Raw genomic sequence first — 22,661 nt, 5'->3', positions numbered from 1 at the left:
TCTCAAAAGAAACCTTGCAGGCCAGAAGGCAGTGGCAAGAAATATTCAAAGTGATGAAAAATAAGCACCTACAACCAAGATTACCCAGCAAAGCTATTATTTAGAATTGAAGGTCAGATAAAGAGCTTCACAGATAAGAAAAAGCTAAAGGAGTTCATCACCACCAGTCCAGTACTACATGAAATGTTGAAGGGTCTTCTTTAAGAAGAAGCTAATGAACAAAAGAATCTGACGAACTAAATGGATCCAGAGACATTGACGCAGGCAACAGATGATCATATTTCAGAAGGAAGAGAGAAGGGGAGTGGAGGGCGGGAAGAGATTGACCAAAGAAGTTATATGCATATATGCATAACCCATGAACACAGTCAATAATGGGGTGAAGGCCTGGGGAGGGAGTGGGAGCGAGGTAGAGGGGGTCAATTGGGGGGAAAAGATGGGACACCTGAATACTTTCAACAATAAAGATAAATTTTAAAAAATAAATAAATAATAAAACTAAAAAAAAAAAAAAAAGACGTGAATGCACAGTAAATGGTTTTTATTATAACTGCCTAAAAATATTGAGCTGATAATACTGAATTCATATAGTTGTTAGGAATATTAGGCATAATGCCTATTTTAATTCTAACAGGTGTTCCATGAAAACATACAATTAACCACTTTTATTGCTATTATTTTTAATATATCTCCTTTTAACAAGCAAAGACAGAAGTTCTGGCCTTACTCTTTGCTACCATAGAAAAGGTATATGCTGAGGGCATATTAATTACAAGGAAGTATTTCTTAGGGGGGAAAAAAGCAGCAGAAACTTGTTATGCATAAAATGGGTGAAAAGAAGACAGAATTTGATTATAAGCTTTGATTTTAAATAACTTGAGCAATTGCATCACATACAAAGTAAAATTAATAGGTTGTCTAGACCAGTCATATTTATAGGTGCTTGGAAATGAAGAGTATATGAGAGTAAGAATGAAAAATCTAAAAACATCTCCAGATTAGGAAGAAGCCTGATATTCCTGTTCTATTTGGCAATGAAATTTTCTCCTAAAACCACAAGTGACATTTTCCAGGAAAGAAACTACACAACCTCCTCTGCAGTCACTTTCTCCTCAATCTCCTACTCTTGGTGTAACTGAATCTGAAAGAAATTTATGTGACCCACACTGAGAAAACCTCTAGAAAACCCATATTTGGAGAAGTAGGGATACAAAATTCTCAGAACATCAAAGATTGACTTATTAGAATCATATGTTGGGATTGATTTCCCTCCTTTTTTTTAAACAACAACAAAAAAAGATCTTATTTTTTGCTAATACTATTATAATGCCATTAATTTTTTATCTGATTTAAAATATAACAAAAAACACATGAAAGTTTACTTAAAAATGTCTTAAAGACTCAACTTTTCCTTGACTGCTGATCTACTAGAGATTCTGTATCAAAATCTTTATTTTTGGTTTTTAATTTGAATGTCTCAACGCCATCTCTGTTTCTGCAACGTGTTTGCTCTTCCTGTTGTAATATCAACATTTCATTCCTCATGAATTAAAAAAAAAATCACAGAATTTTAGAGATGAAATTCATGTCAGAAATAACCTACATTAACTCTATCAAGAAACCTAGAAACCAGGCCCTTTAAAGGGCTCGCCAGTGCGTCTTAGGTAAGAGAAGAGCCTGGCTCTTCAGGTCCTGCAGTGGCATTTTAAAATGAGTATATAAATTGTTGTGAGATTCCAGTAGTTGCTCCAGCTGACTAAGCAGATGTTACTGTCATCCCCTCCTCCACAGGAGATGCATCCATGACCCCAGTGGACGCCTGAAACCCCGGATAGTACTGAACCCTATATATACTAGTTTTTCCCATACATACAGACTATGATAAAGATTAATTTATAAACTAGGTACAGTAAGAGATTAGCAACAATATCTAATAATAAAATAGAACGATAACAATATATTGTAATAAAAGTATGTAAATGTGGTTTCTCTCTCAAAATATCTCAATGTACAGTATTCACCTTTTCACATAAAGGAAGCACTTTATGGCTTGTCTTTGGCACATCCAAATTGTATCGTTACTCTTGACTTTGGGGCCATTATTACGTAAAATAGGGCTTCATGAACACAAACACTATGATGCCTGACAGTGGACCCGATAACCCAGGTGGCTGCTAAGTGTCTTACAGAAGAGCGTGCACAGCGTGGAGACGCCGGTCGAAGGGATGAGCCACATCCTGGGAGGGATGGTGCAGGACTCGTGAGATTTCATTACACTGCTCAGAATGGCACACATTTTTAAACTTACAAGTTATTTGTTTTTGGAATTTGTATGGGATGTTTTTAGACTGTGGTTGCCTGTGGGTAACTGAAACTGCAAAAAGCGAAACTGCAGATAAGCGGGACTCTTGTAAATGCAGGTGTTACCTGTAGCACCATAGGATAAAACATTGTTAAAGTAGTGCTCCTTCATTTACCGGTTCCCCAGACATTCACTGAATTTCCAGTAGGAACCTGTGGATGCAAATATGAGTGGGACCTAGTCCCTGCCTGCAGGGACTTTACTTGTTAGTGTTAGGGGACAAGCATGTAAAGGCAATAAGGAATCATAGATGCTGTGCTAGATTGTGGGCAGGATAGTTAGGAGCACAAATATGGGAGTGGTTATTCCTATTTAGGTTTTTAAAAAAAGGCTTTAGCCTGGCCCAGCATGGCTCAGTGGTTGAGCGTAGGCCTAGGATCCAGGGGGTCTGGTCTGGGCACATTCCAGGGTTGCAGCTCGGTGGGGTAGGGGGAGTGCAGGAGGCAGCCCATCAGTGATGACTCTCTCATCATTGATGTTTCTATCTCTCCCTTCCTCTCTCTGAGATCAATGAAGATATTTTTTTAAAAAAGGCTTTATGGAGGACACCTTGATGCTTGATGTGAACTAAGTCTGGGAAGATGTATAAATATTTCACAGGCAGATGTGGATGGGGCTGGAGGGATATTCTGGACATGGAGGCCTGCGATGTGAGCAAAGGCCTGGAGACCTGAAATTGTCCAGCACACTGGGGAGCTCCACGTGGCTGTGTGCTTGTTTCATGGAGGACAGGAGAGGAGCTGGAGAAAGATAAGGCTGTGAAGATGAAGGATGCCAGATCCAGAGGTCCTCAGAGTCTGCAAAAAATAGCTTTCACCTTGGGGCGCAGGAATAATGCTTGAAGTTCTCAGACGTAACCCATTCTGCCTGACAGCAACTTCTAACAGGATCTGGAGGAGTTCAATTTGGGGCTTTACGAAAGCAACAGAAAATAATCATCAGGAATGACTCAATTTATTAAGAAATAAACATTTTATTATAGAGTTAAGATTTTCATTACTGCGTAAATAATTGTTGGCACATAGACTGCTAAATCACATTATTGAATTCAAACATTAACGAACTGAAGCTTTAATTACTAATTATTTTAAACAATATTTTTTGTTGTTGTTCATCCTCAGCTGAGGGTATTTTTTCCATTGATATTTAGAGAGAGTGGAAAGGAAGGAGGGAGGGGAAGAGGAGAGAGAGAGAGAAACATCAATGTGAGAGACACATCGATTGGCTGCCTCCCGAACAGGCCCAACTCTCACAGGGATCGAACCTGCAACCCAGGTATGTGCCCTTGACCAGGAATCCAACCTGTGACCCTTCTGTGCAAGGGCTGGTGCTCTAACCACTGAAAACACTGGCCAGGGCTTAAATAATATTTTTTAGAAACATGAATGTTTTACCATGGAACAGGGGGGCATTAACCTGCGGTATTCCTTAACTGGAATGGGTAAAAACAATAACACTTGGCCAAATATGGCTAGAAAATATCTGATTTAGCTGCTTCTGTTTTTAAATGTTTCCAAGTGTTCATCTGAGCCCAACTGAAGACATATGCCAAGGAGCAAGATCTTAAGTCCTCCTCGCCGCTTCTTTTGCCGTCAAGTTTTTGTCTTCTTTCTTTTGTTCTGCACTAAAATGGTCACTTTTCCATATCAACCTTATAACTGATTCTCTACAAAAATTACTCAAACATCAGATTTTAAATAAGAATTCTCATAAACTGATTTCAAAGAATGCTTTTCTCCCCTCAAATACATTCTGCAAAATGCCTGTCACTGGTTGATCAGTGAGGCAAATGTGTTTTCCATCCTGAAAAGGGCCTGCAGCTGATAGATTTCTATTTATACGTCTCTGCAGCTTTCCACCTCCTGCTCTTCAGGTCCTCTCTGATTTCAGGCTCCCGGATTGTTACTGCAGGTGGAGGGTTCTATGCTACTATGATTGATTCTGCCTGGGAAGGGAGACTTTCTGTTGAGTCCAATTCCAAATTATCCATCCTTTCAACTCCAGCGTAAACACAGTGGAGACCCAGAGTCCACAGCTCCACTAAGTTTATTATTTAACCATGCCTCTTAACCTCATTGGCTACACAAGTTCCAAATTTCTTAGTTAATTTTTATGAATAAATGGGCCCCGTGAGGGTAGAAATAATGTCATTTTAAAGAAAAAGTTACTTAAATCAACTTTAGAGAATTCATCATTTAAAAAGTGCTAATGTCCTCAGAGTAGTGATAATACTTTAATAAGAAATACTGCTAAATTCTTGAGTACTGGCAAATATTAGCAATCAATATGTGATATGGGGATTCAAGCATGGCACCCATGCATGGTATCAATAGGCAAAAACTATATGTTCAGAATTCATTGTTGTGAATGGGGAATTGAATGGTTAATCATTAGAATGTATTGAATAGTTATTTAATCTAAAACAATTCTATGGATCTAAAATAAAAATGTTTGTTTTAAGTGAAACTAATGTTTATTGATAGTAAGACCACTTTTTCAGGAGCTGAATTTTGTTAACAAAGTTATTGAGCTCTGGAATAAAATGTTCTATGGTGTTTCTATATTTCTGAAATGTTCTAATTTCATGTCTAAATTTAAAAGGAGCACCCTCTTATCTTTCATCCTTGTTTCCCTCCCTCTAATAAATAATGCCCCTTCTCTGTAGACTACAAATGTTGAATACTGTGGTAGGCTTCTGACTGGCTACAATTCCCAACTTGTCTATCAGAGGTGCGTGATGGTATCAAAATGTCATATTTTTATCTGAGCCTTAATTTAGGGGGGAAAATAATTACTGAAAGAGCTGAAAGAGTCAAAATAGGTGATTATACTTCACTAAGTAAAACTTAAATTGTAAATGTCCAAATAAACTAGAATAATCAAGTCCACCAAAACACTGACATCCGGACACTTAAAATTTTCTATGTATGGGAATTTTCATGCGATTCAAGAAAAAAAAAAAGTAATGTTCTTAAATGTTTCCGTAAGTCCTCTTACAGTGTCTATATTTTATTATCACACACCACTCTTTATTCGTTTCACAACTGAACTTTTTCCTTTCCACATACAAGATCTGCAGGGAATTTGATCATTCTGACCTTTAGATTCTAACAACCGAGTGTCAGCCTAATCAAGAATGGAAATAGTGTGGAAATGTTACAAATCAAGGCCCTCTGGTTTAAATCATTTAAAATGTTAATTCTGACAGTTGGAAAATCTTACTCAGAAAAAAATGTGTCAGCAGCATGTTTGATTACAAAAAGTAAGAAGCGGGAGCCTCTTCAAAAGTCAGAACGACACACTATCCATTTCATGCTTTACAGAGCTGCCTCCATCGTAAATCACTTTATCTTCTCATCTCTGAAGCTTCCCAGACACATTCTCTCACCATGAATTCACAGCCCTCTGCGGAGTGACACCTGGGGACCTGTACCCTTTTGAGTGAGTGTGGGAAGTGGGGAAGGAGACAAAAGCGCCCACCTGGGGCTGCGGCCTGAGGGCCCCCAGAGCAGAACAGGGGCGCCGTGGTTCTCTCGGCCTCTGTGTTCCCTGTTACTGGGAGCAGGTCGTTGTTGGGAAATATCTGTTTACTCACCTGGCATTCCAAGAAGCGAAAGGCCCCTCAGCTGTTTTAGAGTCCTGTCATTAAATACATGAATGTTCTTTCCTATGAGTGTAGGAAAGCTGACAAACCAGACTGTGGTCTGAAACCATTCTCAGAAAGGCTGCCATCGTGTGGCACTTTGGAGACATGACCGGAAGAGTCCTGGCTGGGTCATATGGTTCATCTCAGGGTGGCTGGGCTCCAGCGAAATCTATTCCTATACCTCTCTAAGTTCATATTAAATCATTTCCGTGGGCACAGAGTAAACCATTGTGAATCCTGTGGAAATCTTGTTGTTTTTAGAATTTGTGAACTTTCCTCTACTAAATTGTCAATATGACTAACTTACATGGGTAATGTGTTTAAAGAGAGAGAGAAAAAGAAAAAGTTTTTAAAAGCAGAAATAAGAAGTCTGTTTTGCAACTTTATAACCTATATGTCGTATTTTATAGAGATAGCTGCCATCTGAATTATGAAAATGTGTGCTTAGAACCCACAAATGAATACTATAAATTCATTTGGAATGTATACAATTTAAAAGAGACATAATTCCCCCCATATACCAAAATGTCTATACAACCTATGGATTAGTATACTAACACTGCAAGAAACTGATTAATCCATATTTATATTAAAAGCAATATTTGGCCAATAGAAGCTGACATGTTACATAGAAGTAATAATAAGTGGGGCCATTTATCTTTAATCTCGCTTCACACACAAATCTTACAGCGAAGATATGAGGTAAACAAACAGTGCAATCTCCATTTCACAACTGAGGAAGTGAAATGAAGAGGCTGAGTACATAATCTTAAGACAATATTAAATGCTTTAAACGGACTCAGAGCTCTGCTACGCCTCATTTCTGTTCCAATATTCAAACTTCATCTGTGATTTTCTTTCAAACACCCAGAAAAGCTTTAAAAATATACATTTTCTTGTTAAGTCACCAACTTCATATATCCTGAGAGAAAAACTAAAAAAAAAAATCATTCAGAAATCTAACGCATTCCTTTGGAGGTGTGTAAAGTACACTAAAGATGTATACAATCTAAAGATCTTACATCTAGTCTCATTTCAAAGACCCATTTCATCTAAAGATGCTGCAAATCATGAAGAGTTGCTCCTCCTACATGTCAGTAGCAGTTAACACACACAGTGCTTAAAATATGCATATGCTACGTGCCAAGCATTGTTTTCCACATGCTAATTCATTTAAACCTCCCCAAAACCCCAGGAGCTAGGTAACAGAGTGTGCATGTGACAGATGAGGAAACAGGTGTAGGTCGGCTAAGGTCACGCAGCTGTTTAGTGGCCCAGCGAGCTCCGAAGCCGCGCCTGGCTCCCGAGGCAGCACCTTCACGCACTCACCCTGCTCGCAGACACTTTACCTCCGTAGCATGTAAAGCAAACCGTCTCTATTTTATGTAGCAAGTTAGCAGGTTAATCGCATCCAAACAATTCAAACGGTGTGACAAAAATCCATGTCCTTGTAGCATCATTGTAAGTCCAACTTAATGGGCAGGCCTGCGGATTTTCATGTTACTAGTGCCCTTTGTCTAAATGACAAGCTGCTGCATACGTGAAGTCACAAAACCAACCCTGAGAAGTAAAGGACGGAGGGAGGGTGCCTGAGCTCCTTGTACGCCTCAACAATAGTCTTGTAGCTCTCCAATAAGTATAATGAATGGTGAGGCAAATTTAGTTGCATATGATACCTTAATCTCTATTTAAACTGGAAGAAAAAACACACATTCTATTTCATTGTATTTAGGGCTCACTTTTATTAATATTTTTTCCTTCTAATTCAGAAATTATATAGTCTTTGTAAGAACTAGTCATTTCTCCCCCTTTTTAATGGGACTCCAAGGTGCCCTTTCATGATGCTGAATGCTATTCCCATAAGTGAAAATGCCAGTTAATGACATTGTAGATAAGTAATGTTTTAACTCTGGAGTGTGTGTGTATGTGTGTGTGTTTTAACCACAAAACCAGAGGGGGAAGTGTGGGAGCAAGTGGGTTGGGCAGTGGCAGAAAACCTCATGACACATCTCTCCGCCTCCCCGTGTTGGGGGGGAATGTCTGGAGCAGCATTTAAATCCTGGGAGGTCCTGGCTGTCAGCAGCAAGGCGAGGAGACAGGAGTGCAGCACCGCCGGGGACTGGACCCTCCTCTCGGCCAGAGCAGACCAAGGTGAGCCTGCAGTTTGCTGTCTTGCTGCTGTCCTACGCATTCAGTTTCCGTTCATGGGGAAGGTCAAGTTGTGAGGAAAAAGAGTGTAACTGTAATGCTGTTAATCAGATTTAAATTGTTCTAGTCTTTTGAATAAGTGTGCCAGATACATAGCAGGTCTCCTGCAGGAAAGGTGAGTAGCTATTTTGAAAGCCAGTCAATGTAAAACTTAAAAATCCTTCCACTCAGTCCTCAAAAGAAATGAAAAAAAAAAGTAAAATTTGATGCCACTTTGGGATGATTATATCTGTATCATTTTAAATGGGTAAATGATTGTGAGGCATTTAACAGGAAAAAGATCTTCAGTGCTAATGTAAGCTAATGATAATGATTTATACTATTTTCAAGGAAAAAAACCCTTTTCTGAATATCTTTAAAGGTTTTCTGTATTTAGCTGTTAAAATTTTCACCAAAAAAACTGTATGATGATATGTGGACTTATTATCGCAAATTTAAAAAATTGTTGACTGTTTTCGATGTTTCCTTTTTTGTTTCAGATTTCTAGAATAACTTAAATAACTTTAGAAACAGCTTTATTTCACCCAAGTAGCACCTTTTTAATAATTTAAGTTAAAAATCATATTCGGAATGCATGCTGAAAAAATGGAGAAAGCAGATTTCTTTCACAGTCTTATTTTCTCTCTCTTTGTGTTTTTCTTCTCTGAAAAGTACATATTCCCATGCTACCTTATCATTTTAATTAAATTACCTTGGGTCTGTGTTTAGGTTTAGATAGCTGGCAATATCAGGTAATAATGGTGTAATCTCTGGAACCCTAAATTTAAAAGTTGAATATTGACTTGTACATTTCCTCTCTCCCTTGCCTAATATTTGAAAGGTGGAGAATAGAGGGGGCATTACAAATATTAATGCAAAAGGCCATAATATTAGAAAGAAAAGTTTTGTCTAGGGAGTAGAAAATATTCTACAGAAAATGTATTTGTGATTATTTTATGATGTGGTAGCATAATAAGCTGTTGCTGTTTTAACCTGTGAAGAGATCAGATATTCACTACAAAGTATTTTTCAGGGAAAACCACAACCATGAGAGCTGCAGTGATTTGCTTCTGCCTCTTAGGCATCGCCTACGCCCTTCCAGTGAGTACAGCTGAACCTTAAAAAAAATTCCTCAAGATCAATGAATTGTGTGCTTCATGTGCTGGGAACACATCCCCATTGTAATCTTTCTTCATCTTTTCTGTTTCAAAGGTTAAACGTGCTGATTCTGGCAGCTCTGAGGAAAGGCAGGTAAGCATCTTTTAGGTTTAGCACATGGTTAAATTATTTATGCAATTGCTTCAGGAAGTGCTACAAACATATCTGTGCAATTTTACTTATTTTCAGAGTCAAGCCTGTTAATTTATAAGTAATTATTGACTACCTGCTTTCAACCTAGGCCAATACCAAGCATAGTACAATTTTTAATAAATATATGCTCCAGACACCAAACTAGATTTTATATATAGGAAAATAATGTTCTATGCCATTATCACTTATGTAAAATTAGTTCTGTGAAGTTGTGTGACTTCTTCTTTCCACAAGTCAACATACTGTTCTAGAAGTAGAAAACTCTATCCTTTGCTTTACTTAGTGGAAGGCTAAGTTTAAAATGGGCCTCACATATTGGACAGTTCACATGACTGCAATATTCACAATATGTCCTAAGCTATTTGCCAAGAAGCCCGTTATAAAAAGAAAGTCTGTTTATGCTGTTTGTATCTATTGTGCTTGTCAGCTGACTTTAGATCACATTTCTCGAACCAAACATAAAACCAAATTAAATTCTTTATTATAATTATTTGACCAGAACCATAGCTGTACCTGTCCCTCCACAATAGGTGAAACTGTGCCAGCCAAACAACAAATGGGCATTGTCCCAAGGAGCTTGGACAAAAAGACACAGAGTTCAATTCAGATGAACAGAATAAAGGCCAATATAGAGTGGCCCGGAGTCACTGTAATTAGATTGCTTAATGAAGACACTAAGAGAGGTATTGTTGCATGTGGTTGGGTGTACAAGTAGGTGTGAGTAGGCGTGTCTGTTTTCCAACTGATTTAAGAACACAAGTATTGTTTGGTTTACAACAAACAGCCAGAAAGATTCACATTTCCCGAGAATACAGAGGTCACATTATTTGAAGCAGGAATTATTGTCTTTTTAATAAAAGAAAATATGGCACATGAAGCCATGGCAGTATAAGTTATTAAATTATATTTAGGAGATAAGTGAAGAGCTCAAACTTCTAGATAGTTAGAGCTAATAGGATATATGGGAATCCTAATTAAGGGCACCTCTGCTTTAGTAGTGCTTTATCTGAGAGGAAATTTCAACTAGCAAACACAGAACAGGGAAGCACAGTGTTAAGATCAGTGTGAAGAACCACTGTGTCTGGATTTGAACCCTGGCTCTTAATTTCACTGTGGCTTCGTTTTTCCTGATCTGCAAAATGGAAACAAGAGTGACATCTATCTCATAGGGGGTTGAGAGGATTAAACGAATACATATGAATCACTTTGAAAGGGTGCCTAGCCCACAATAAGTGCAATGTAAGAATTTATTAAGTAAATCTGCAAGAAAAAATAAGTTAGAAAAGGGGTATCTAAGGCTCTGGTTGACTTACATGCATATTATGCTTATCCATCAGTATTGGTAAAGTATAGTTGTTTTTTCAGCTTATCACTTAAAGATCCTTATGTTTCTTTTTTTAAATAATGACAAACATGCAACTTTTTTTGCAGCTTTACAAGCACCCAGATGCTGTAGCCACATGGCTAAAGCCAGACCCAGCTCAGAAGCAGAATCTCCTAGCACCACAGGTATTTTTAATTTTAATTAATTTTAAAAATTCTATTTCTTGCAATTAAAGAACAACAACAAAATAGCCACCAACCAGGCCATTTGGGCTGCTTCAGTAGATCCTTCGTGCCTGTTGGCAAACCCAAGCTTAGGACACCAACTGATCTGACATGTTGACTCTTTCCCCTTTAAGTCATTCACCAACACGGCTGAAAAATAAGACCTGCTAAGATGGAAAGGTTAACTTTTGAATAAAAAGGTTACACATGTATGATATGCACTGATCTGTGCCTTTCCTTCTTCAGAATACTGTATCTTCTGAGGAAACTGACGACTTCAAACAAGAGGTGAGTTCTCACTTTGGGGCAAAGGCCCACCATGCCCTGAAGAGAGGAAGAAGCCACTTTCTCCTCATGACACTACCTGGGTTCAGCTCTGACAAAATTCCGTGTACAAATTTTCCAGTAAACTGTCAGTCTAAAACTTGCTCAGGAAAAAAACACATATTTACTAAATGCCAGAAATACCAGATTTCTTCAGATAAGTTTAGTGTGGCAGGAAATGTTTACTAATGTCTGTTATTTGAAATACTAAGCCTCTTACAATTGATTTAAGGTATATCTTACAGATGTCTTACAGATGTCTGATAAGCATCTTAATTAATACCTATCAAGCCCAAGATTTTGCCTCTGGGAACGTTTCTGTTCCTAACATAATGGTTTATTTGATAACTATTATTAGGACTGTTAATTAAGGCTTTTTATCAAGACTATTAACATGAGTACTTTTTGTTAGGACTATTTATTTGCTAAGCAGAGAATAAGTTAAATTCATTTTCCTTAAGATTCTGTTTGACTATGCTAAGAATTGCTAGCAAGAAAAGTTAGATAAGTGACCCAGTATACTTAATAATTGGAAGTTTGACAGATATTAACTGGTTAATTCAATTGACAGATCTGAGCTGCACTTTATACACATGCCAAATAGAGCCACTTTTGATGGTCCATGCTAATAGTGGCTATAGGTTTTGGTGCATGCATTATTATACGGATGCTCTGATCTCCTGAGAATTCTTGTTTCTAATACAAAAAGTAATCTCACAATTATGTATCTGTGTTTATTGTACTATTGAATTGGCATATTAAATGTATAAAGTGAACAAGAGAAAACACTGTTAGCAATATAAATATTATACTCACATATCTGACTTGAAAATATCTAGGAAAATAATTTTTTATGGGAAAGCAAGAAGAATACTTCAGTTATGCTTCCATTTGGCCTCGCATTAAGAGAAATTGGAAGATGCTCACTTGAGCTCTTAAAAGCCATTGAGTACATTGTTGTGAATACAAAGACCCTGAAACTAAACAAAAGAAAGACAGTGAAAAACTAATGCTCTTTAAAGGCTAAGGGAAATAAAAACACTTCCACTGAGTTTTCTGGCCATCTTGATTTTCAGACCCTCCCAAGTACGTCCAATGAAAGCCATGACCTCACAGATGATGTGGATGATGACGACGACAGCAACCATGTGGACAGCCAGGACTCCACTGACTCAAATGATTCAGATGACGCTGATCAAACTGATGACTCCGACAATTCTGACGAGTCTCACCATTCTGACGAATCTGATGAATTGGTCACTGATTTTCCCACTGACTTTCCCGGAACCCTCATTGTCACTCCCCCTGTCCCCACAAGAGACACATATGATGGCCGAGGTGACAGTGTGGCTTATGGACTGAAGTCAAAATCTAAGAAGTTCCACAGACCTGCAGCCCAGGTAAATCCCTTAGCAGACACATCAGATGGTTATGATTAGAGCCCAAGTCTAGGAACCAGAGTCTGCGTACATATTCACTCATTCATACACGTATCCATTCATTCAACAAGCCTTACTATTACTTTATGACCATTGAATATAAAACCTTTTTCCCTTGGTGGTTTTTCATGTTTAACTCCAAGTAATTTCTCTCTAATTTTGTCTCTCAATCACAATGCCATTTTTTTCCAAATTCTAAAGTATTCATTCTACTTTTTTTTTTAGATTAAAAGGAGACTTTGGAAACAGCAATTATTTTCACAATACAATGGTCACATTTTGAAGTTAAATACCTAAGAGGAATGGTAGAGTTGCAAATTACACTGAATCTATAGTCAAAAGATCTAGATTTGATACAGAGCCACCATTCACTTTACTTTTCAACTTTCAATTCACTTTTCTTTAATGTAAAACACAGATAAGGAGACCTACCTCATAGGTTTCACCACATATATAATTGATGCACCAATTACATCAAAGGAGATGACACCTGAAAGGGCTTGGTGAAATACAAAGTAACATGCTAGTATTATTTTTTACTTCAGCCAAATTTAGACAACTTCCAGTAAAAATTGGTCTCAAAGTTCAAGAACAGAAAAGAATTACAATGTCCCCATTCCTGGCTATCATTTAATTCTTCTTCCATTTGTGCTGTGATTCAGTATCCTGATGCTACAGAGGAGGACCTTACATCACACGTGGAAAGCAATGAGGCGGATGAAGCACACAAGGCCGTCCTTGTTGCCCAGCGCCTGCATGTGGCTTCTGACTGGGACAGCCATGGGAGGGAGAGCCAGGAAATAAGTCTGCTGGATGACCACAGCGTGGAAACCCACAGCCTCAAGCTTCCCAAAGAATATCAGCTGAAGGCCATTGGTCAGAGCAATGAGCATTCCGATGGGATTGATAGTCCGGAAGATGTCAAAATCAGCCATGAATTCCATAGCCAAGAATTGGGTAGCTATGAAGACAAGCCGGCCTTACACCCTAAGAGTGAGGAGCAAGATAAACATCTGAAATTTCGCGTCTCTCATGAGTTAGAAAGTGCATCAACTGAGGTCAATTAAAAAAAGGAAGATATAATTTCCTGCTTTTGGTTAAAAGGAAAAAATACATTATAGTGAGGTGGGACAGAATATGAAATGCTTATTTCTCAGCTTAATTGGTGAATGTATATGTATGTGAATCTGGAAACAGGTAATGTTTTTTATCAATAGTTTAGTGTGTGGCTTCCTGTAACAATTTGTAAACTAAAAGCTTCAGGGTTTAGTCTATGTTCTTTCTATATAAGAACTAACACTGCATTTTAATGTTTGCTATTCTTTTGTGAATAGAAATTCACGTAGAAGCAAACAGCATACCTTTTGCAGAACTAAAAATAATTTTACACAATTATAAGAGAGAATATAAAATTTTGTCCCTACAATCTTTTGTTTTTCAAATTAGTGTACATTTTGTTGTGATTATTTTTGTGTGAATAAATCTTTTATCTCGAATGCAATGAGAGTTTGGTGGTATCAATTACTCTTCTCTTTATTTGGTTTCCCACACTTGCCCAACAATTAACAGGTGTAATGCTTTTAATAAATATGCTGGATTCCATAGAGAGCAATCTCAGAATTGCTGCCTCAACTGTACGGTTTCAGGCAGAGCTAAGTTCCTAGCCAAGGAAACAGGAGCCACGTGGGGGTGAAAAATCAGCCAGCACTTCTCCAACCACACAGGGCTCTACAGTCTGCTTCCACCCAGTGAAGGCACCTTTTTGTAATTTTTACAAAGCTGATCTAAAAGATGATGAAAGCCTAGATTCAGTCACAAAAGAATCTTATTGTTTACCATCACTCTCCATTCATTTCCTCAGTAAATACAGTGCTTTTGTGTTCTTGGTTGAAAACCTGGGTAGGTTCCACAGCTATTCAGATCACTCATCAAAAATAAATAGTCCCTTGTAATGGAAAAAAAATGTTAATGCTGTTTCAGGTAATAATGAAATTTCTCAATTTCATTCAAAATGAAAAGTTTTGGAAACCTGAAGCAGAGCGAGCATCTTTATTTCCTTGTCTCATCCCTCTGCTCTTTCTAAAACTAGAAATTCCATTTGGAACATTTAAATTTTTCTATTAAACAACTTTCAGAACAAATGGGGAAAATTTTAATTGTGTAATATCTAAAAATGAGTCATCATGAAAATGAAATCAATAGAGTAGTCACAGAAAATCCATAACCTTAATTCTTGCAGCAACAATGAAAATAAATAAATAAACAAATGAAAATGAATAAATTAAGCTCCCATCTTAAAAATTAGAAAAGACCAACAAAGTAAAGCAAAAGTGCAAGGAAGGAAAAACAAGGTTGAAAGCAAAAAGAATGAGGTAGAAAACAGAAAAAAATAGTAGAAACTAGTAAATCAAAATGCTGATTCTTTGTGGGGGAAAAAAAAGGAAAGAAATCAACAAAATAGATAAGTCACTATCTAACCCAATAAAGGGAAAAAGGCAGAAAACACAAATAAGAGCTAAAAACAAGGAGATAACCAACGAAGTTGAGGAAATTTTAAAAATTGAAAGATACGACTTTGCAAAACAATATAAAACTAATGGAAAAGCTAAATGAATTGGATTATTTTCTAGGAAAATGCAATTTACTAAAATTGACCTTGCTACACATGAAAGCATACACATATTTCTATAGAGAAAAGACAAAATATGATCAAAGAACTAACTATAAATAATAGACCCAAATGATTTTACAGGGGAATTCTGTCAAACTTTCAATGACCAGATAGTCCCAATACCATTTAAATTATAGCAGAGAAGGCAGACAAAACTATAAAGCATTCTCACTCATGATTTGCAATGAAAAAGTCTTGAATAAAATGCCAGCAAACAGAATTGAAAGTATAGAGAATACATAATAATCAAGGGGGGAGGGGTACTCTTAGACAATGATGCTTTAATATTAGCAAATTCACTCCTATTAGTCATTATATAGTTAGATTAAGGAGAAAGATGTCCTTTGATTAGGTCTATAGATGATTAAAAAGGGCTTTGCATTAGTCAGCTATTACTGTAAAAATAATGAGTAACAAACATCCCCAATATCTCAGTGGATTATAACATCAAATATTTTTCTTTTTCTCAATCACTAGTCTGTGGGTTGGCAAGGTGGTTGTGCTGCAGGCTGTAGGATGGATTCAGGTCTGCTCCATATGTCTTTCTATCTGGAACCAGCAACTACCCAGGGCATGTTTTCCTGATGAAAGAGGCAGAAACACAAGAGGGGTGAGCAGAAATATAATGCTTTGGGTTAAGAACTGACACACTGACACTTTTGATCATATCCCATTGTTCAAGGCAAGTCACAGGGTCAACCCCCGCCCCCCACCAGTGAATCATGAGAGAGGAAAGAAAGAAGAAAGAATTGTGAGCAAATAATAAAATGTAGCACAGCCTTTGACAAATTTCAACAGTCATTCTTAAGTTTATAAAAATAAAATAAAAATTAAGGAATACTTCCTTAATATGATGAAATATTTTATACCTCAGCTCGTAAGCCAGCATCACACTTAATGGAGAAACTTTAAAGAAATTCCCATTAAACTCAAGAACACAACAAGTCTGTCTTATATCTCCAATCATAACCATTTAGATGTATAAGAATTAAGAAAGAATTAAATTACATATTTATGTACATTATATAATACTGCACCTAGAATATAGAGAATCAGTACTAAAAATAACAACTAACAAGTTCTATAGGGTAGCATGATATAAAAATTACCTAAAAACATATACACAAAAAATACAAGCAGTAACCATTTAAAAGGTATAATGTCATTTAATATAGAAAAAAATTAAAATAAAATACTTCACAGAAAATGTGCCAAAACTATATTAGAAAATCTGTGAAACAGTCCTGTGTTTTTCTCATATAGGACAATTTAACACCATAAAGATGGCAATTCTCCCCCAAGTAACATATAAATGTACTGTGATTCCAATGAAAATAAAAGTTTTACCTAGAGCTATGCAAGCTAATTCCAAAGTTCATATGGAAAAATAAACATATAATAATATGAAGGAAAATCTTGAAAAATACAAGCAATAAGGGAGGACCAGCCCTCGCAATATTAAATCAGACTATAAAGCCTCTCTAATAAAAAATACTGTGGGACTGGCAAATGAATAGAGAGACTGGAAGAGAATATAGGTTCAGAAATAGACCCAAGTACATATGGGAATTGCTATATGGCATCTGAGATCACTAGGAAGAAGAAGGGCTTTTAAATAAATGATGCTGAGTGACTGGATATCCACTCAGTAAAAGATAAAATTGGATCCATAACTCATATCATACATTCTAATAAACCATAGATATAAATTTTAAAAGAAACTATAAAAATATTAAACAAACACATGAGGGAGTTAATTTGGGTGTGGGGATAGCTTTTCTATGAGGAGACTCGACCCATATCACCTGCTATAGACTAAAATTCATTTGTTAAAACCTAATGCCAAAAAAAACCCCAAAACAATGAAAACCTAATGCCCAATGTAAGGGTATTTGGAGCTAGGGCCTTTGGGAAGTGATTAGGTCATGAGGATGGAGTCCTCATGAATAGGATTACTGTCCTTATAAGAGAGGCCCCTAGAGTCTGTAGCCCCTTCTACCATGGGAGTTCACAGGAAGAAGATGGCCATCTGTGAACCAAAGAGCAGGCCCTCACCAGACATCTAATCTACTGAGGCCTTAATCTTGAACTTCACAGCCTCCAGAACTATGAGAAGTAAATGTTTCTTATTTAAAAGGTACCCAGTCTTTTGGTAATTGTATTATAGTAACCCAAACAGACTAAGACACCACCATCCTCATAGTCATCATTAGTCAAGAGCAGCAGCCCCTTGGTTCCCCATGTATTTGCTTTAATTGGCACTTCATCACAACCAACCACAGGCAGCAGCTTTATTAATTGTGTTGTCCCTGCATGCCAAAGAATACAAGCATTTCATTTCCCATTGGCAAGTGGCTCAGCACTGTACTCAAATCCAAAGGCATGACCAAGTCAATCCAGAAATTGTGCATTTAAATGCTGATACCATTCAAAGACCTCTCCCTGTACTCTCTCAGTCAGGCTTCAGTTAGAAGAAGGGACACACACCAATAACCTGAATAGAAAAAATTTAACCTGGAGAGTATTATGCTAAGTGAAATAAGCCATGCAGAGAAAGACAAATATCATATGATCTCGCTTATATGTGGAATCTAAGGAACAAAATAAACTTAGGAACAAAACAGACCAGGGACATTGAAGCATGCAACAAATTGATATATAGTGTGGGGGTGGGCGCGGGGGCTTAACCAAAGAACTTATATGCATATATGCATAACCCATGGACACAAACAATAGTATGGTGAAAGCCTGGGAAGGGGACTGGAGGAGAGTAGAGGGGGCCAATGGGGAGAAAAAGGAGTGGGGGGCATCTGTAAAACTTTCAACAAGAAAAATAAAATTTAAAAATATAAATAAAAGACATCACGCAAACTTAAAAAAAAAAAAAAAAAAAGAATTATTAACAAATACGGAGTTAACCAGAGGAGAGGGGAATCTTAAAAATATTGTTGGACTGAGAGTACCCAAATAAGGAACAACTTGGAAAGAGGGGCCTTTTCCCAAAGCTAAGACTCAAACTTCATAGAAGAAGCTGTAGCTGCAGCACAGAGGATGGCAGAGAAGTTTGCTGTGTTATCCTGGGTGGGAGCTGGTCCGTAGCTGGTGGGTTGAAGTTGGCAAATAGGTCACTTCCCACAGGAGTGCCAGTAGACTGAGGTTGGCAAGCAGGAAACCGTGGGCCATGACTGCTGAGCAGGAAACTGCCTGCCAGGTGCCAGCAAAACTAGCTGGAGAGTGAGCACCGCTGAATGTTCTGCATACACATCACTGGCAGCTGCTCCAGAGGAGGTGCAAGAGAGGACACACAGCAGCACCAGAAGCCTGTTCCCTTCAGTGTCCCTCCAGTGCCCTCTACTGTCAAAGCTTGCCAGGTGCCAGCTGGCAAAGGAAGCATGTTTACAGTGTCCAACTCCAGCATCACAAAGCCGGGCAGACGCAACAGATTCTGAGTGAGAGAGCAGTAAAGTGAAAGTGTCACAGGCTCTGGGGAAAAGGCTGATTCCTGTCCTTGGAAAAATGAGTAAAAAATGAGCCTGGAAAATCTCTTTAAGGATAGAATGCAAGGAAGCACTGAAAAACAAAATGAGGTCATAGCCAAGGGACCAAAGAGATTTGAAGGGGACTTCCATTGATCAAAATTGGAGTAACTGGAGAATAAAAAGAATAATGGCAGCAATGCATTATACCAAATTGATTTTTTTAAATTTCATGACTATTTAGTGATACTATAAGAGAAAAGAGAGCTTAAAAGAATTATCTTCTTTACAGATGAATGCCCACTGATAACAAATGTAGACAAAATAATAAAATTAGAAAATCGTTTTTCAATTCACAGTGTCATACTAATTCAGGAAATAATCACTAATGAATGTTAAAATCATTGCACAAAAGGTTATTGGGAATAGGATATTTATCTGATCTCAGAATACCTCCCATAAATTACTAATTCCAAAGGAAGAAGATGCCTTTAACTAGAGAAGTTGGCTCCACTAATGGGAATGCTAGATATGTGCCTCTAATGTGATGCAATAAGAAAATTGCAACATCACCTATGAAACATTTTTTTAAACAAATGTTTAACAGAATAAATTGTAAGAAAACAAACAAAACTAGAATTTGAGCTACTCTATGATAAAACTGACCTGAACTTTCAAAAAAGTAGGACTGACAGATAAAATACAAGACACTGAGTTAAATCTGAATTTCAGATGAGCAACAAATCATCTTTTAGTATAAGCATGAGGCATATTATACTGAAGGTTGATTCATTGTTTATCTGATGCTCAAATTAACTGAGCATCCATTCTTTCTATTTTCTAAATCTGTCATTCCTACAAAAAAAGTCAATGTAATGAAAAAAAGGGGGGAGGGGTGGAAGGAGATACTATTCTACATTAAAAGCCTAAACAGGCATAACCAAGGGCAAAACATAAGCTTTGATTGGCTCCTGATTGAAAAAGAAACAAAACTATAGAACACATTTGGGGGACAGTTATGGTAATTTGAAAGTACATGGTATGTTAGATGATATTGTAGAACTATTGTTAATTTTTTTTAGGTGTGATGATTGTGTCATGTTTGTGAAAGTGAATGTCCTTATTCTTAAGAGATGTACAATAAAATATTTAGGAATGCATCTGAAAAAACCTGCCAAAAAAAATCTTAAGAAGAACAAATCTGGAGGCATCATACTTCCTGGTATCAGACTATATTACAAGGCCATAGTAATCAAAACAGTATGGTATCTGTAAAAACAGATACATAGACCAATGAAACATAATTTGGAGCCCAGAAATAAATCCCTGCATATATTGTCAACTAATCTTTGACAAGGGCACTAAGAATAGTCAATGGGGAAAGAACAGCCTCTTCAAAAAAATGATGTTGGGAAAACTAGATGTTCACATGCAAAAGAAGTAACTGGACCCTTATATTACACCACACACAAATAGTGTGCATTATACAGTGTTGGTGGAAATGTAATTGGCATAGCCTTTATAGAAAATAGTATGAAGCTTCCTCAAAAAGTTAAAAATAGAACTTTCATATGATCCAACAATCCCATTTCTGGATATATATCCAAAGGAAATGAACTCAAGATCTCAAAGGGATATCTGTACTCCCATGTGCATTGCAGCACACTCATAATAGCCAAGATATGGAAACAACTTAAGTTGAATGGATAAAGTAAATGTTGGATATATATAATGGAATATAATTCAGCCACAAAAAAGAAGGAAATCCTACCATTTACAATAAAATGGATGAAATCAGAGGACATTATGCTAAGTGAAATAAGACAGACACAGGAAGACAAATGCTATATTACCTCACTTATATGTGGAATCTAAGTGACCTTGCATATGGTGATGACTTTTTAGGTATGGCACCATAGAGTAGGACAATGGTTGCCAGGACTGGGGTGTGACAGAAATGGGGAGATGTTAGTCAGGGGTACAAACTTTTGGTTATAATATAGATATAGATATAGAATAAGCATGTAAAAGATATTCTACATCATGTCATCAGGAAAATGCAAATTAAAAGTTCTGGGAGATGTATTGTACAATATGGTGGTTATAGTTAATAATACTGTATTGTATACTTAAAATTTGGTAAGAGAGTAGATCTTAAGTGTTCTCACCACACACACAAAGAAAGATGTCTATGTGGGGTGATGGACGTGTTAACTTGCTTGTGGTAATCATTTCACAATGTATATGTAATTAAATTCTCACATGCTACAACTTTTAAAAACTCACATCATACAACCTAATTATATAGAATTTGTATTTGTAAATCATACCACAATAAAACCTGGGGGAAAAACCCAAATGTAAATAGATGTAGTCCCTCTGTTCAAAGACAGATTCATATAATGGTAAAAAATAATAATAATAAATCCTACACTATTTTTTGTTTCTCTTTGCTTTGTGTGCTTCCCTTATTTACAGATTAAAATCTTTCAAAGAATTGTAATATTACTGTTAAAAAAGTAAAGTTAAAGCAAATAGCATGCAATGGATCAAAGAGTTTATTCCATATTGTTAAAGATATAACTATTATGAGCCATTAGGCACCAAATAACAGGGCAATAAAATAGTATGTATAAATATTACAATCACAAATAATTGATGAAAACATAATAATAACAAAAAAAACCTAGGTGATCTTGCATATGGTGATGACTTTTCAGGCATAACACCAAAGGTATAATCCATGAAAGGATAAATTTGTAAGCAGGGCTTAATTAAAGTTAAAAACTTCTACTTTGCAAAAGGAGTTGAAAACATTTTGCATATGTCAATGGATAAATAAACTGTGGTATATTCAGACAACAGAATATTATTCAGCACTAAAAAGAAATGAGTTATCAGGCCATGAAAATACATGGAAAAAAACTTAAATGTATATTTCTAAGTGGAAGAAGCCAATCTCAAAAGGCTACATTCTGTATGTTTCCAAGTATATAACATTCTGGGAAAAGCAAAACTACGAAGACAGTAAAAAGACCAGTGTTTCTAAGGGTTGGGGCAAGGGAGAGATAAATTGGCAGAGCACAGAGGACTTTCAAGGAAGAGAAAATATTCTGTATATACTATAATAATAGATCTATGTCATTATACATTTGTCCAAACCCTTAGAGTATAGAACACCAAGAGTAAATTCTACAAATTCAAAATGGATAAAAAACTTAAATGTAAGTTGTGAAACCATAAAAATCCTGGAAGAAATCATAGGCAATAAAATCACATACATCTCACGTAGTGGCATTTTCACTGATTCATCTCCTAGGGCAAGAGAAACAAAGGAAAAAATAAATAATGGGACTACATCAAACTAAAAAGCTTCTGCACAGCAAAAGAAAACATCCCCAAAATACAAACAGACCCCACGGTATGAGAGAACATACTTTCCAAGGATATACCTGAAAAGGGGTTAATTTCCAAAATATACAAAGAACTCATACAACACAACAAGAGAAAGTCAAGGAACCCAATTAAAAAATGGGTAAAGGACCTGAATAGACACTTCTCCAAAGTGGACATACAGATGGCCAAGAGACATATGAAAAAATGCTCAACATCAACAGTCATCAGAGATGCAAATTAAAACCACAGTGAGGTATCACTTCACACCTGTCAGAATGGCTCCATCACCAAATCAACAAAC

General features: G+C 36.8%; 1 protein-coding gene across 1 annotated transcript; it reads left to right on the top strand.

The window, feature by feature from the left end:
• Nucleotides 1-8,084: 8,084 nt before the first annotated feature.
• On the top strand, nt 8,085-14,312 carry SPP1 (secreted phosphoprotein 1). The gene is made up of 7 exons (XM_016213045.2): nt 8,085-8,159; nt 9,229-9,296; nt 9,408-9,446; nt 10,938-11,015; nt 11,301-11,342; nt 12,455-12,778; nt 13,480-14,312. Exons 2-7 carry the CDS (start codon nt 9,243-9,245, stop codon nt 13,882-13,884), a joined length of 942 nt encoding a protein of 313 aa, XP_016068531.2. The 5' UTR covers nt 8,085-8,159; nt 9,229-9,242; the 3' UTR covers nt 13,885-14,312.
• The last annotated feature ends 8,349 nt before the right edge of the window (nt 14,313-22,661 follow it).

The sequence above is a fragment of the Miniopterus natalensis genome, chromosome 1 (genome assembly GCF_054644295.1).
Source record: "Miniopterus natalensis isolate mMinNat1 chromosome 1, mMinNat1.hap1, whole genome shotgun sequence".
In the NCBI taxonomy this organism is placed as follows: Eukaryota; Metazoa; Chordata; class Mammalia; order Chiroptera; family Miniopteridae; genus Miniopterus; species Miniopterus natalensis.
This window is presented reverse-complemented; position numbering and strand designations above follow the sequence as displayed.